Source organism: Polistes dominula, unplaced genomic scaffold (genome assembly GCF_049000335.1).
Source record: "Polistes dominula isolate Pdom_NZ unplaced genomic scaffold, Pdom_raw_medaka contig_73, whole genome shotgun sequence".
Taxonomy (NCBI): Eukaryota; Metazoa; Arthropoda; class Insecta; order Hymenoptera; family Vespidae; genus Polistes; species Polistes dominula.
Genome location: NW_028300951.1, coordinates 6,554,006 through 6,569,567, shown reverse-complemented (window position 1 = coordinate 6,569,567; position 15,562 = coordinate 6,554,006). Strand labels below are relative to the sequence as shown.

General features: G+C 26.9%; 2 protein-coding genes across 4 annotated transcripts in view; one reads left to right on the top strand and one right to left on the bottom strand.

Moving 5' to 3' along the window:
* Positions 1-252: 252 nt before the first annotated feature.
* Positions 253-7,993, top strand: LOC107069147 (uncharacterized). Its single transcript, XM_015326180.2, has 5 exons — positions 253-328; positions 5,159-5,335; positions 5,885-6,162; positions 6,275-6,405; positions 6,575-7,993. Exons 1-5 carry the CDS (start codon positions 253-255, stop codon positions 6,768-6,770), a joined length of 858 nt encoding a protein of 285 aa, XP_015181666.2. The 3' UTR covers positions 6,771-7,993.
* Positions 7,033-15,562, bottom strand: part of LOC107069137 (uncharacterized) — a 114,299-nt gene continuing 105,769 nt past the window's right edge. For all 3 annotated transcript variants that reach the window (XM_089172359.1, XM_089172360.1, XM_089172361.1), the window contains one exon: positions 7,033-15,479. In XM_089172359.1, the coding sequence (XP_089028485.1) occupies positions 15,340-15,479 (140 nt within the window). In that variant the 3' untranslated portion in view covers positions 7,033-15,339. The remainder of the gene's footprint in view (positions 15,480-15,562) is intronic.

The following is a 15,562-nucleotide window of genomic DNA, read 5'->3' as shown; positions in this document are numbered from 1 at the left end:
TTTCTCTCTTTAAATAAAATTATTCGTAGAATAGAGAATGTAGGACAAATCCTTGTCATAAAATTTGTCCAAATTGGCTTAGACGAATGGATATTCCGAGAAGAAGATTAAACGAAGATGGATTACTTTAGTAAATGAAAAAAAAAAAGATAAAATAAGATCAAAATTGATATCCTTTTGGTATAATCTCGAAGGAAGTTTTCTAGTCTAAGTCTCTCATCTTTAAGGGATTTCCCAAGTCGTTTGACCTGAATGGAATATCCTTTGAGGCTTTTTCGACCCTCAGCTTTGGACACTTGCAAAAGATCATTTTTGAGATCTTATGCAAGTGAAATTCATTTTAATATGACTGTCTGATCAACGGCAGTAACTACTTCAATGTTCTTATTATTTTATATAAAATTATTTACATTTAATTTCTAAAAGTATAATATAAATAATTGTATATTTTTTTTTTTTTTTTTAGATAAGAATTATTTGATAGTTTTATTTTTTGGATGTAAAACGTTAATCATTTTCCTTTTTTTTTTTTTAGTAATATTAACATTTATTATGATACAATTTATATTTGTTTAAATATCAAAATTTTTTCTCCTTATCTTGAAATAAAAAATACAGAACATTTTTTCTGTTAAATACAAAAAATACCAGCGTTATTTATATAAATATAAACAATTATAAAAGCAGTGTTGATTACTTATCGGTCAATCTATTGAATTCTATTGAAAATAAAATACACAAAAGAAATATCTATATTTCGAAAAGAAAATTTAAAAATCTTGTTATACTTTATCGGACTAAACGTAGAAAAATATTCGGTCGATCAATTTTTCAACGAATCATAGTTTAACGCCGTTGCGTGTCGGCAAGTAGTAAACCGTACGTTTGGTCAAACGCAATAAGAAGAATTGCGAACAATTAATTACATACAACACACTGTACTCTCGAAAAATTCAACGTTACATATGTAAAACAAGTCGATCGATATTTCATACGAATAAATAAAAAAAAAAAAAAAGAAAAATAAATAAAAAAGAAAATAGAAACCAATTTTCTTTTTTCAAGAAACGATAAATACATCGCATTGTTAATTATCCGGTATATTTTTTTTTCTTTTTCTTTCAAAATATATCATATTCGTCAAATTACGGATTAACAAATTTTAACCTACAAAAAGAAAATCAATGGGGGAAAAAACATTTGATTAACACACTGAATATATTAAAAGTACGCAACGTTTAAAAATGTTGCAATGCGCGCTCTAACTTAAATAGGTGTGTTACAGAATTAAAAAAAAAAAAGGAAGAAAAGGTAAAAGAAAAAAGGTAAAATAAAAGTTACACAAGTGTCAGGTTGGAAGCTGCTACTCTTCGTAAAAGCGATCTAAAAATATATCGTTAGCTGGTGTCGCGTTGGCGTAAAATCGCAGCTCGTTCACGCGGCATGTCTATCGGTGTGACCCTAATACGTACATCTTCCATGATGTACCAACCTATATTAACGTGATCCTTATTTTGGCTACATTTTGAGTATTTTTGAATTTTTATATATTTCCAGACTTATATAACTCGAAATATAAATAAAACAAAAAAATGACTACCCAAGTTTCAAGTCTTTATCTAAATTTTAATCTTTGCCGTACAGCCATGTAAGTTTCCTGTTTAAATAATAGGGGAGGGTATGGTTTTGGCATTGAATGATCCATTTTTTATTTCGGCCAAAGTGGTTGTTCAAAAAGTTTGAAACTTTGTTGACATTATTCTTATAATAGTAGCCATACTTACGAATTTTTACAGATTTTTTTAACTGTTATAATTTTGAAGTTACAGCAAGATGTAAAGAATATCATTTTCTTTTTAATAATTATCTGAAATTTGTGTAAAATTAAATACTAAATTATTACGCATTTTACGTTGCGTATTTTGCATTTTCAATGCATCGTAAGTATTCATTTTTATAAATATTTTATTCGATCTTATTTTAATATGATTTTGAATTATATTATAGATAAATTGTTTTTTTTGTTTATTGAATGTTACAGATTTGTGACGATAGATTATTTTTCTTTTCAAAAATGTGAAATGAATTTTTCAATGGATCTTCTTCCAATAGCAAATTATCAAACAAACATGTCGACGATGAAACGTCCTAATCAGTACCAGTTACTGTTTGTAATTATTTAAATAAATTATTGACGTGCACACAAAAGTAATTCCAACAAAAGAAATTACTCATAAAAATTACATATTTTTCTACGGTCTATTTATTGTTCATGTATTTTTTATTAGCTCGGTATATAGTATATAGGGTCATAAAAACACGCGTTTAAATTTAATTTTATTACTACGTAAAATAGAGATGTGAGATATAAAAATAAATACAGAATTAAATTGAATTATATATCTGTGAAATGGACGATTTATATGTCAGGCTATTGTGGATTGATTGTATAATTAATATAGTTTTATTTATGTTACAAGTTGATCATTGTTGAATTTATCATCAAACCTTTTTACTTTTCTTCTATTTTAAAATATATGTATAAATACATTTCTTTTTGTGAAGATATACATATTAATTAAAATTCTGTAACAAATATAACTTCATATATTTGTGAAGATTTACCAAAGATTTTGAACAAGTTTGTTAATAAAATGTTTAATCTTGTTTCGGATTTAATAAGACTCTAATGAATCAATCTCCAATGGTTTGATTTTGATTATAATAATATTTGTGACAGAGATATAGAAACAACAAAAATTACATACTTTTGTTATTTAAATAGAAATTATAATATAATTAAATTTTGATATTATAATAGAAATAAATTAGATATTGTGTTAATCGCGAAAAATATTATAATATAAGAAATAAGTTGACGAGATAAAATATTGTTATAATTTAATTAACATAAGAAATTAATCGTGGCACGTAATATTTATAAGAAAAGACAAGACTCTTGACGGTAATCTAATTAAATAGACTGTAAAATTAATAACATCAAAGTATTTCCATAATCGTCAACTTCAACATCACCGATGAGTTTTATTATAGAGCAAAGCCCTGCACTTAACTCGAGCGTTAATACTTTATATTCGATACTCTGCTCTGCTCTGCTCTGAAACTTTGCCTTGTTCGAGAATAGATCATTATGTTTAGTCTGGAAATAATAGAACACGACATAATTAACAAGTCGGCTCGGAATATCGTGTCTTTATTATCTCTGACATGAAAAATATCTACACCCGTTATTTTTTTTTCTTTCTTCGTAAATAAGAGTAAAAATAAAAAAAGAAAAGAAAAAAACAAACGTTATGACAATAAATTTCATTTAAAATTTGACGTTTGATAGATTTCTTAATTCACGCAAATATATGTAGACAATTTAATCGAATATATATGATTATTATTTTTTTAAGATAACAAATTGTATGTGAAAGTTACAGTGTTAATGATATTAATGTAAAGTTTATATTTGGAAATATCAATCATTAAGATAAATCAGTAAATAATTTTATGATCAAATAATATTACGATATTTTAAAAAGAAAATTAAAAACAATATTATCAAATGTAACTATATTAAACCTGTAATTAATAATATTAATACATAATTATTAAATATTTAACTTTTGAATATCTGGTGACACATTAATTTTAAGATAAAACAATATAAAAAAATAAATATATGAATATATTACTTGAAAGTTATGATTATACAATTATAAAAATTGAAAAGAAATTTAAAAAATATAATATGTTAAATAGTATTAAATTATAAAATATAAAATGTGCTTCCAATTACATCAAAAATTAATTCAACGTTAAGGAAAAAAAATATTTTCGTTTAAAATATGATGAATGTTATCAAGGTTTAAGAGAATTCTTCTTCTTCATCTTCTTTATGAAAAAAAGAAAGAAAGAAAAAAAAAGGGGATGTAACAAAAATCATATACTCGTCTCTAAAACAGCTGACGCGAGTGAGTAGTAATGCGAGTGAGTGGCTCAGACAGACAGACAGCACGAAGAACATCATCCCCTTTAGAAAGAGAGAAGGGGCTCCAGACAGACGAACACCCTTCGAGCAACACCCTACCAACATCCCCCGCATCCCACTTCAATGTCGGCCGTTCCATCGCCATAGCAACCCCGTTGGATTCAGTAGGCATCCTAAGCAACCATTTCAACCTCTTTTTTCCACTTCCCCCCCTTTCTACTCTCCTCCTCTTCTCTTTTACAATCCTCTTCTTTTACTAAGTCTTCCTTTTTCTTTCCCTCTGATCGCTTTGGGACCTTGTGGCTACAGATTTACACCGAAACACTTCTATTTCTTTTATTTTTTATTTTAGAAAGAAGAATAAAAGGAAAGCAAAGATACACAATATAAATCTTTTCTTTATGATTCTTGATTTCGTTGAAATATTTTTACAGTATTTATAAAGAAGTGATGAACGTGTTAATATTTTCACGAACACACTCTTCTCTGTATTATATTATATAAATTTAATATGAAAAGAATAATAAATATGAAAGAATATAATTGAATCGATACTGCAAAATCATACTTAAAATAATACACATGCAATAATTAAATCCAATTGTAATAAATGCAGAAAAAACTTTAAAGGAAGCATTAATAAAAGAAAAAATATTAAATTGAAGAATAGTTTTCTATAAGAATATGAAAAAAAGTTACTTATATTTAATTTTAATAATATAATTTGTATTATATACTCTCACCGTGAAAGCTTGTCGCGAGTTAGGTATATATTTAATAAAGAAATACGGTGGAAGAAGTCACGTATGATTCTTTCGTATCTCGTCAGAGGAGTCAACGAGCCTAATGCAAATGCACGATCAAACGTTTTTTTTTTCTACGAATTGTTTCTTCACTTATTCGATTATCTCGAGTGTATCGAATTAACGAGGACACGAAGGAGGAAGTTGTGTGTTTCCTTTTTCCGACGATTATTTAAATATCTCGTTGAATCGTTGAATTTCTTCAGTTTTCATTCGTCCTCGTACTTTAGCGGTTCATATTGGAAAGATATTTTATCTTCTTGGATCTATAAGTGACTTAAAATATAATTTGTTTATAACAAAATGTGTTGTTTTTTCATAAGAATTCAGTTTTTTTCTTTAATCAACTTCTTATCAGTCGTATTAATTATCGCTCAGGATTCTAACGTCGCATCATATTTTCCTAACAAAGAAAATAATTCTAATTTGGAATTTGCTGGAAAGATAATCGACTCGACTTTTCATCCAGATTCTACACAGGCCTCTTCGGTTCATATTTCTCAGCAACTTTTACCACCGAGTTATTATCTTCCTGGTAAAAAGTTCATTTTTTTCTTCTTTTAATACCATAAATTGATAATTAGTAATGAAATTAGAAATAAAAGAAAGAGAGAAAAAGATAATGATGCAATAAATATTTAATTTCAAAATAATTATTCGTCCAATTAGTTATCGTTTCTCAATAAATTAAATTGTTACTAATTATCGAGCTAATTTTTATAAATTCAAAATATACGTTTTTCGTACGATAAATAAATATTATCATTCAATTGAAAAATATTCCGACGTATTTATTAAAATTACCGAACTCATAATTATCATCAATTGATCAATATTATTTAACATATAAAATTAATTATTTATTCGCCTTGTATCTCCTTCCTTTTGTATCCAATGTTAAAATTAATTTTAAATAACAAAATTAAAATAATGAATTAGAAAAGAAATATAAAAAATATATACCAGTAGAATGATTTAATAAAGAAAATATTATCATGCCGATGAATAAACGTTGCTCTGTTATTTTTTAGAATAAAAAATAAGATATACTTATTTTTCTTATAATTTATATGAATTTAATCAGCAGCATTGCAGCCACCAATCGTTCATCACCGAAGCGAAAGTTTACCTTACGCCTTTGAATATCCAAACTTCAGTTATCCAGTAGTGCAAAATGTAGAACAAGCGATAGCACCAACAACTTCTAAACAACTTGTGATAGTCAGCTTCATTGGTTTGCTTTTGTTATTTGCTATCATTCAAAATACATTAATTTCGACTAAACGAAAAGATGCATTGATAGATGTACTTCCATCGAAACGTAAACGCGACGTACATTCTACATACGATTTTCATAACATTGTTAGTAAAAATTATTACCAATATCTTTGCATTAATTAATTAATTATTATATTCTACGATTCTTATAAATTAATCAAAATTTCTATTCTTTTTTTTTTTTTTTATTTAATAGACGCCAGAAGAAGAAATTGTATTGAATGATGATGCACGTGTACGTTGCATTCAAAGGACAATTTGTTTAGAAAATCAAAGTTTATTTCACGATCTTGGATTGATTGGAAAATTACTCGGTAAATATTTGACGTAAGTGTGTTATCGTTTATCTTCTTTTTTAAGATAAGATGTTAGATAAAATAAAATTGAAATACTTAGTTTCTTTAAGAAAAAAAAAAAACTTATCCGAATATTACGATAATTTTGATAATTTAATGATTAGAATAGAAAATGTATTTTAAATATTGTAAAATTACAGAAGAAACGTTGAAAAATCAGTTAAATCGTCAACAGGATGGGATCGATTGATCGATGATGCAAGATCGGCTGGAATTAGAGGTGAAAATTGTGATCTTTTGTACAGGGACTGCGACATTCCCATAAATTTTCTATCATCAAAAGGGGAAAGAAAAAATTTGACTCTCAAAAGGAATAACACGTACTACGAATTCTAATTAATAATAATCGATATTAAATAATCGATTATTATATACGCAATTATTTAAAATAATACTTGCGTAGTAAATTTGTTCATTTCATTTCACGAATATTTTATAACTTTCATAATGCTCATAATTAATTATTTAATTATTTAGTTATTATTATTATTACTATTATTATTCTTATACTTGTTCTTTTCTTTTTTTGTTTTTAAATTTGTGTGATAGGAATTGTACTAATAATAAGATTTTGTGTGGCAAAAAATGAAAGACGAGCGATATTAATGACTTTTAATTTTAATTACAATATGCTGAATTGTGTTTTTTTTTGTTTTGTTTTTGTATTGTTCTTTATCTGCTACAAACATCGACATCTAGCCTGAACTATTTTGAAACAGCAGTCCGCTCTATACATACACAATTTTATACTTTTTCTCTCTCTCTCTTTCTTTCTATCTTTTCATTTTTGCCGTTCCCTTTCTCATTCCCACGCTCACACACTCAATCATTCTCTCTTTCTCTCTTTCTCTCTTTTCAGTTCACGGAATTATAAAAAAATATTAAATTACGAACAAAACGCGATAGAGACAAAAATGATCCTTCCTTCATCTTCCCGTTGTTTTAATTAGTTTGTTGTGTTGTGTGTGTGTATGTGTGTCTGTGTGTATTAATTTTTTTTTTATTCATTAATTGTTAATCTTCCACTTTGATTATTTGTAGTAATTAATTACTCAACATTTTTTGTTTCTCTCTATCTCTTTCTTTATCTTTTTCTTATTCTTCCCTTCGTCCTTCTTCTTTTCACCACTTCATCCATCTTATCCATCGTCGTCCGTGGACTAATCGATATTATGTAACAACGCTATTCCCATTATTATTATTAACATTAAGGCATTACATATTATTTATAAATTCACCTTGTCGTACGCCGCCATTTCCTCTTTGTTTATTAATTTTTTTCTTGCGTTTTATTTTTTTCTCTTTTTCTTTTTTTTTCTTTTCAAATAATGTTTCATTTAATTTAAATTCGTTTGGATTTTTTTTATCTATTTTTGTTTATTTTTTAAATTTACCCTTAAAGTAAAAACGCGTGAGATCGCTCGGTTGCAATAATAGTTCAGGCTTAATTACAAAATATAGGAGAGTGAAAACATTAAAATTAAAAGAATAGTAATACTAATTAATAATAAAACCACAAAGAGAAAACGAATGAAAATTTTCTATCACATATTTGCAAATACGTCCAACGATATTATAACAAAAAATAAAAGGAAACAAAAAAAAAACAAAACAAAAATATAAAGTTTTTTCATTTTCGAAAAGAAAACTCTCAATTTATTATTAGTTATTATTTTTTTCTACTTCTTTTTTTTTCAAAAATTCGATGAAATATTTAGAAAAGCATCGAATAAAAAAATATTATTTGCACGTACATATACACACACATACATATTCGTAAACGCGTACGTTGCTGATTAAAATTGACACAAATTATTTGGAAGTAAAGATGAAAAGTATGACGAATTTATAATTATTGTTGTTGATGCCATTAGCTATCAACAAAGAGAATAAAATAAAATATAATAAAATTAAAATGAAAGTAAAATTAAAAGAAGGTAAAGCTTTTTATTATTAATTTCTTTCATTCCTAATTACTTTCATACTAATCACTTTCACATATATACTATTATTCTCTCTCTCTCTCTCTTTCTCTCGCTGTATACACAAACACAGTTTAAAATTGTTTAATTAATTATCGCACTGTCAATAAATTAGACACATTTGTCGAGGCAACACAGTTTCTTATTTTTTTCTTTTTCTTTTTTTTTGTTCTATCTTTGCACAGGCAGGCAGGTAGGTAGGTGGGCGGGCAGGTAGGCAGGCAGGCAAGTTCACGAACGAAAATTGAAATGAAAATATCGGAACAATACCTACACGTAAAGTAGTTCGTTTGTTTGTTTGTTTGTTTGTTTATCTGTTTGTCGGTTTTTGTTTTTATATTTTTTTTTTTTTTCATTATCATTATTATTCAGAACACTCCTATTAACGAAAAGCGTTCTTACTTTCATTGTCACTTTTACTTTCACACATTCTTTCTCGTTCTTTCATTTTCTCTCTTTCTCCTTCTATATTTCTTATTATTAAAATCTAATAATAAAAATGTTCTATCACTGACAATTTTCTTTTGCGGAACGATCGAACGTGCGCAATGTGAATATATTTGTAAAAATAATTATACATTTAAACGAAATAAGAAGATTAAGAGAGAGGTATAATTTTAATCATAATAATACTAATAATAATAACAACAATAATAGTAATAATAAGAATGAATAAAAAAGAAAAAAAAACAAAACGATTAATTGAACGACAACTAATGAAATATTCGCACAGTACATTAATGTGACGATAAATAAAATCATTTTTTTTTAACCTCGATTTAAAAACGATAAAAATAAAAAATAATTAAAATTTGAACAAGAAGAAGAAGAAGAAGAAGAAGAAGTAAAAGTAGAAGAAAAAATTACATTATTTCAAATTAAATGATGAAGTGAAACGAGTAATTAATAGTTCGTTGGTATGCTGTTTCTTTTTTTTCATATATATATATATATAAATGATCAAAGAATTTATATTAATATGAATTGCAAAAATGAACTAGCAGTTTCATATAAATAAAAATAAAATCAGCAGACACATTAGATTTTGAAATTAAGGAGGTCCAAGAAGGAGTATAATCTGTCAGATTATTAAAATTTTTCTGTTCCTATTTATACTGATCCTACATTTTTAATCATCCTACTCTTCTCATTCTAATATTTAAAATATATTAGAATCTGAAGAGGATAGTTATATCCTATATTTCATTCAACCTTATTAATTCCTTCGTAGAAATACTATGAAAAAACATCTTTGATAATTGATAATAGAATGCGAACTCAGTTCTGCTGCAATTGCAAATATTATAAACTAAAAAATAAAATTTACCTGCATTTCTAATAATAATAATAGTAATAATAATTAAAATAGCAGTAGTAATAATGATAATCATAATAGAAATAATAATAATATTAATAATAATAGCAATAATACTAATAATAATAATAATAATAATAATAATAATAATAATAATAATAATAATAACAATAATAATAATAATAATATTAATAATAATAATGATCATTGATTACTAAATTGAAGAAATTATATACCATCAAACGAGACACAATAATTAATTAATCTATCAATTAAATATTAAATCGCAATTGAATAAAATTGTTTACAAATTTGCCCTTTCTTTTCTTTTCTCTATCAACACCAGTATTTTTTTTGTTCATTCATGCACCAAGTGCTCTACATATTTGTATGTATATGTGTGTGTATGTGTATGTTAAGTGTAATTATTTTTTTTATACATACACGTTCGGATTATAATTTATAGAAAATAGCAATAAAGGTACAGTGAGATGGGTGCAGAACGATATTTGTATTTTTTTTTGTTTGTTTTTGGTTCTATCCCCTAAATATAGCATCTATGCGATAAACAACAAAGATTCTTATTTACGCTGCACGTTCTTCATCAAGCACATTTTCTTTTTTTTCTTCTTTTCTTTTTTTTTAAATTATTTTTCTTTTTTTTATTTTCATTTTATTTTATTCAATCTCTCAGGACATTGGCATATAAGTGTGTCTGTCCTGCTGTGGGTGTCCGTGTATATGTGTATGTATGCTGTGTACACGTTTTTACGTATTTAGATTATATCTATGTGTCATTTATATCAAGTGTATCATCATTAATCATCATTATAATCATTTCATTCTTTCCTTTCACTCTTTTTATTCATTCGTAATTTTAATTAATAATAATTTTGTATAATTTTCATCACTTTAATTACACAGACACGAGTCCGTTTTTCGAAGCTACGATAATAATTGAACTATATAATAATAAAACAAAAAGAAAAAAAGAAGAAAAAAGAACAAGAAGAAAAATAAAAAATTGCAAGACAATAAAAAAAAAAAGAAAACATATGTAAGAAACAATTATTATTTCTTTTTGTTTGTTTATTAAAAGAGAGAAACACGCAACAGTAAGATACAAACGCAACTTTGTTTCGTATATTCTCTTTCCTTTTTCTTTTCTTCTTTTTTTATTTTCTTTTTCAAAGAGAAAACGAAGGGTATTATTTCTCTTTTTTCTTTTTCTTCCTCTAGATTGGCTATTTCAAATATTATACAACAATAATAATAACAACACACACCTGCCAATTGATTATGATCGAACGGTTTAGGGTGAGTCGTGTTATTTACTTTATGTGTGTGAATCCAATTTTGGTCTTAATTTTTTCTTTTCCCTTCTTTTTCTTCTTTTTTTTTATTTTTCGTTCTTTTTTTTTCTATTTCGTTCATCATGATCATCTAAATAATATTTTTATTCTTTTCCTATGAGAAGAGAGAATGTGCACAGACTGAAGAGAACGGCGGCCATGTTTGTTTGTTTGTTCGTTCGTTCGTATCTTTTCATTTGATTTTCAATCGAAATATTATTTCATTCAATCTTTCTTTCCTCATCGTTTTTCTCGTTCAAAATTACATTTCGCAAAAAAGTTCTCATTTTCTTTGTTCGTTTTTCTCTTATTTTTTTTCAATATCCTTCGTTAAAATTAAAAGAGAAAAAAAAGTCGTCGGAAAGAGAATTGACTAAAATATTATTTTAGAATTAGAAAGATTTTTCTTTTCTATCGATTATCCGAATAAAAAGAACAATATATTTAAAATTGATTGCGAGAATACTAAGTGCGTGTTTAAATTGAACGGCTTTTTAAGGACATTAGAAAAAGAAAAAAAAATGAAATTAGATACAATTTTGGAAGACGAGTATTTTATTTTCGAACACCAAGCGCAAGCTCGCGAATATCAAAAAATAAAATAAAATAAAATTATACGAGATAGACTTGATTTTATTTGAGACAACCGAAAAAAAAAACAAGAAAATATAAAAAATTTAATACAAATTTCTTTGGTATTTTTTTCTTTTTCTTTTTTATCTAAACAAGTTGAAAATGATTATTATAACTCGCAATCGATTATATTTTATTTTGTAACTGTTCTTCTTTCCTTTAACCCTTTTTTTCTCTTTCTTTCTTTCTTTCTTACATTCATTTATATTTCGCTTTAATTTTTGTTGTCAATTTCTAGATGCGCTCGTCACTTATGTGACGATTATTATTTTTATTTTCTTAAACATTTTTGTTCCTTATTTATTCGTCGCCTTATCGGAGTGACATTATCGATTAACTGACGTTATCGTGATACATATACATATACATATACATATATATTATATTAAATAATATACATATATATATATATATACATATATGTTTTTCATTTATATATATATGTATATATATATACATATATAGTTATCAATTATTAATATTATTATTATTATTATTAATATTATTATTAATATTATTAATTAATATTATGTCCTATGTACAAACCGACAGAGCGCGACCATTTAAATTGGCTATTTTTAATAGTTTTTCGTTTGTTTGTGTTTTCATGTTTTATTTTATTTATTAATTTTCTTTTAAACCTAAGCGACAAACGTAAGAGTAAAGAGAATCACTAAGGACCAATCGTAAGTTGTCATGCTAATAATATAGTATAATAGTTACACGCCCGTTAAATCGTTTTTTTAATTTTACTTTTTATGATTTATTCATTTATTTGTTTTTTTTTTTATGGAGATTATCGTCTCCATCATCGTAATCATAATCATGATTATCAGTATCATCATTATCTGTATTAGAATCGTTATCAATATCATTATTATAATTGTTATTTATTATTATTAATATTATATTATTATTATTATCGTCATCATCATCATAAGCATAATAATCATTATCATCATCGTCGTCATTGTGATCTTCAATAATTCTTCCTATTTTCATATATTCCTCATTATCAACATCCTAATCGATTGAAGCGTCATCTTTAAATCTTTCATCGTCGTGTAATTAATTAATTAATTAATTAATTATTTTATTAACAGTCTAATTCTGGGCAGTTTTAATCATAGTTTTGTGCTGTTTTTTCTTTTTCTTTTTTTCTTCAAAAATTCACACTTCATTATATCTTATTCTCCTAAGATTTTCATTAGGTTTAAAATATTAGAGATTTTCTAATATTTCTTTTTTTTTTTATTTACGTTCGAGATTAAAACTTTTAAGTCGAGGTAATTAATTTATTTCTTTTTTTTTTCTCTTTCTTCGTCGTCTTCGTCGTCATCGTCGTCATTATCGTCGTATTCTTCTTCTTTTTATTTCTCATTCACCACAATTAGTAGAAGAGAGTTCGATGATCTTCGTATTCATATACATCATTATTATACCGTTTCATCAACTTTGTAATATTTTATATTTTCTGTTGTCTTTTAAAATTACATTTTAAACGAAGCTATTCGAATCGAAACCCCGCCTCCTTCCTTCACGGGGATTTCTTTTTTTATTCAACTCCGTAAAACTTCACACCACTTTTACTTTGTTATTCTTCTTTTCTTTTCGTTTAAAATCATTTCTACCATTTAGTGTAACAATTTGTTCTAAGAAAATTTACATACACACCCGAGTAGAGTACAATTCAATTAGATCTAATACGCTTAGAAAAAGTGTTGAAAAAACATCATGTTTTTGCAGTTGGAAGATATTAAAACACTATAAACGTATTTTTCCATGCGTCAATTTTATTCCGATGACGTATTACGAACTATTTTCTCTCTTTCTCTCTCTCTCTATTTTCTATGATCATATAAATATTAATCTTACACCGTTTAATTACCAATATATAATCACTGAAAATTATTTCTTGCAAAATATTTTAACAAAACGAAGCGTTTTATTTCTTTAAGTTGATTCCAAGGCCACGCGTAGTCTACGACGTTTCCTCGATCATATGTTCTTTCTTTTTTTCTTTCTCAATCTTCTTTTAATTATCATTACGATTATTATTATTTCTAAATGTTCAACTCTATACTTACATATTCGTTCTTCAACGTTTCGATCTCTCAAATGTTCCTTATATTTGAATTAAACTTCACATTTTGTTAAAAAAAAAAAAATAAGAAAGCAATAACGAAATATTTTTTCTAATTTACATTTCACAAACAAGTCATAACTAAAAAAGCCAACTAAAAATTAAAAAATAAAAAAACAAGATAAAATATAATAATAATAATAATAATAATAATAATAATATTGTTATTATTATTATTATTATTATTATAAATATATAAAAACGCATAACACAGTCGTTGAGTGCAATAGCAGAGAGAGACAGATAACATGTCGGATTACATATGAAAAATTCCATCGCAAAATGGTAATCATTCCAATTTCAACCATACCTTCGAGGGTGCGCGAGCGCACGTTTATTATGTTTTTTGTTGGGTAGATTCTTTTATTTGCCTAAATAATCCATTATAACAATCAATAAAGTTCAAACGATTAAAATCGTACCACGACAACATAAAAACAACAATATTACACCTAAATAATTGATTAAATATCTTTGTAATAATTAATTAATAAAAGAGGTCGTGTAATTAAATCCAAATGTCATTACAATTAAAATCATCATCAAAATCATCATTCAGCATCATCATCATCATCACCATCATCATCATCATCATCATCATCATCATCATCATCATCATCATCATCATCATCATCATCATCATCATTATTATTAACGTCACATATTTATCTTCATCGTTACCAATATCGTAATCATTCTTTATGTTTATCATTATCGTTATTATTATCATCATCATTATTACTACCATCATCATCATTATCATTATCATCATCAATCATCGTCATTATTCGTATCGTGACGAGAAAGTGGAAGAATTAAACGAAGACGATGAGTAGGACGACGAGTAGGAAGAATCTAACGACGGTGAGGAGGAAGAAGAAGAAGACGAGGTCGAATATGCTGGAGTATTTGAGAATGATTCCAATGACGACGACGACGACGACGACGACGACGACGACGACGACGACGACGACGACGACGACGACGACGACGACGACGACGACGACGACGACGACGACAACGATGACGTTGTTCCGTTTTCATAGGAACAATGTTGATACCATGAGCCCTGGTACCCTAAGGCTAGTCCTTCGCTGGACATTCGTCTTCTTGAACCATCCACGCTTTGCCGTCGTATCAAACGGTTCAGTCTACTAGTCATCAAACGTTTCAAGAACAGGGACACGGATGGATGACTATCATTTTGCTGATGCTGTTGATTCAAGTAGAAATTACAATTCTGTTGTTGTTGTTGCTGCTGCTGCTGCTGTTGCTGTTGCCGATGTTGTTGTTGTTGTTGATGTTGTTGCAATAGTTGTAGTTGCTGTTGGTAGTGCGTTCCTTGGCGTGTGCGAGAGTAGTAGCAAGAGACTATATTAGCCCATTTCTGTGCGTCGTCTAGGTAGCAACGATGTCGCAAAATGCTGACATTCGCGACCTTACTTATGATCGCTTCTTCTTTTAATGCACCACTCGGTGGTTACCTCCTGTCACGGTAAAGGAGATAAGTCTTCATCGCTTGAGGCAGATTTAATTCGTTTATCTTTTCCTCGAGTCTATGCTTGTTAATCCGTTGTCTGATAACTCTTCGACAAAGATCCATCAAAGGTAAAGGCTCAGCTAATAAAAATAAATTTAACATCGTCGATTAATAATATCTCATCATGTTTTACATATATAGAGTACATTAGAGATTTACAATA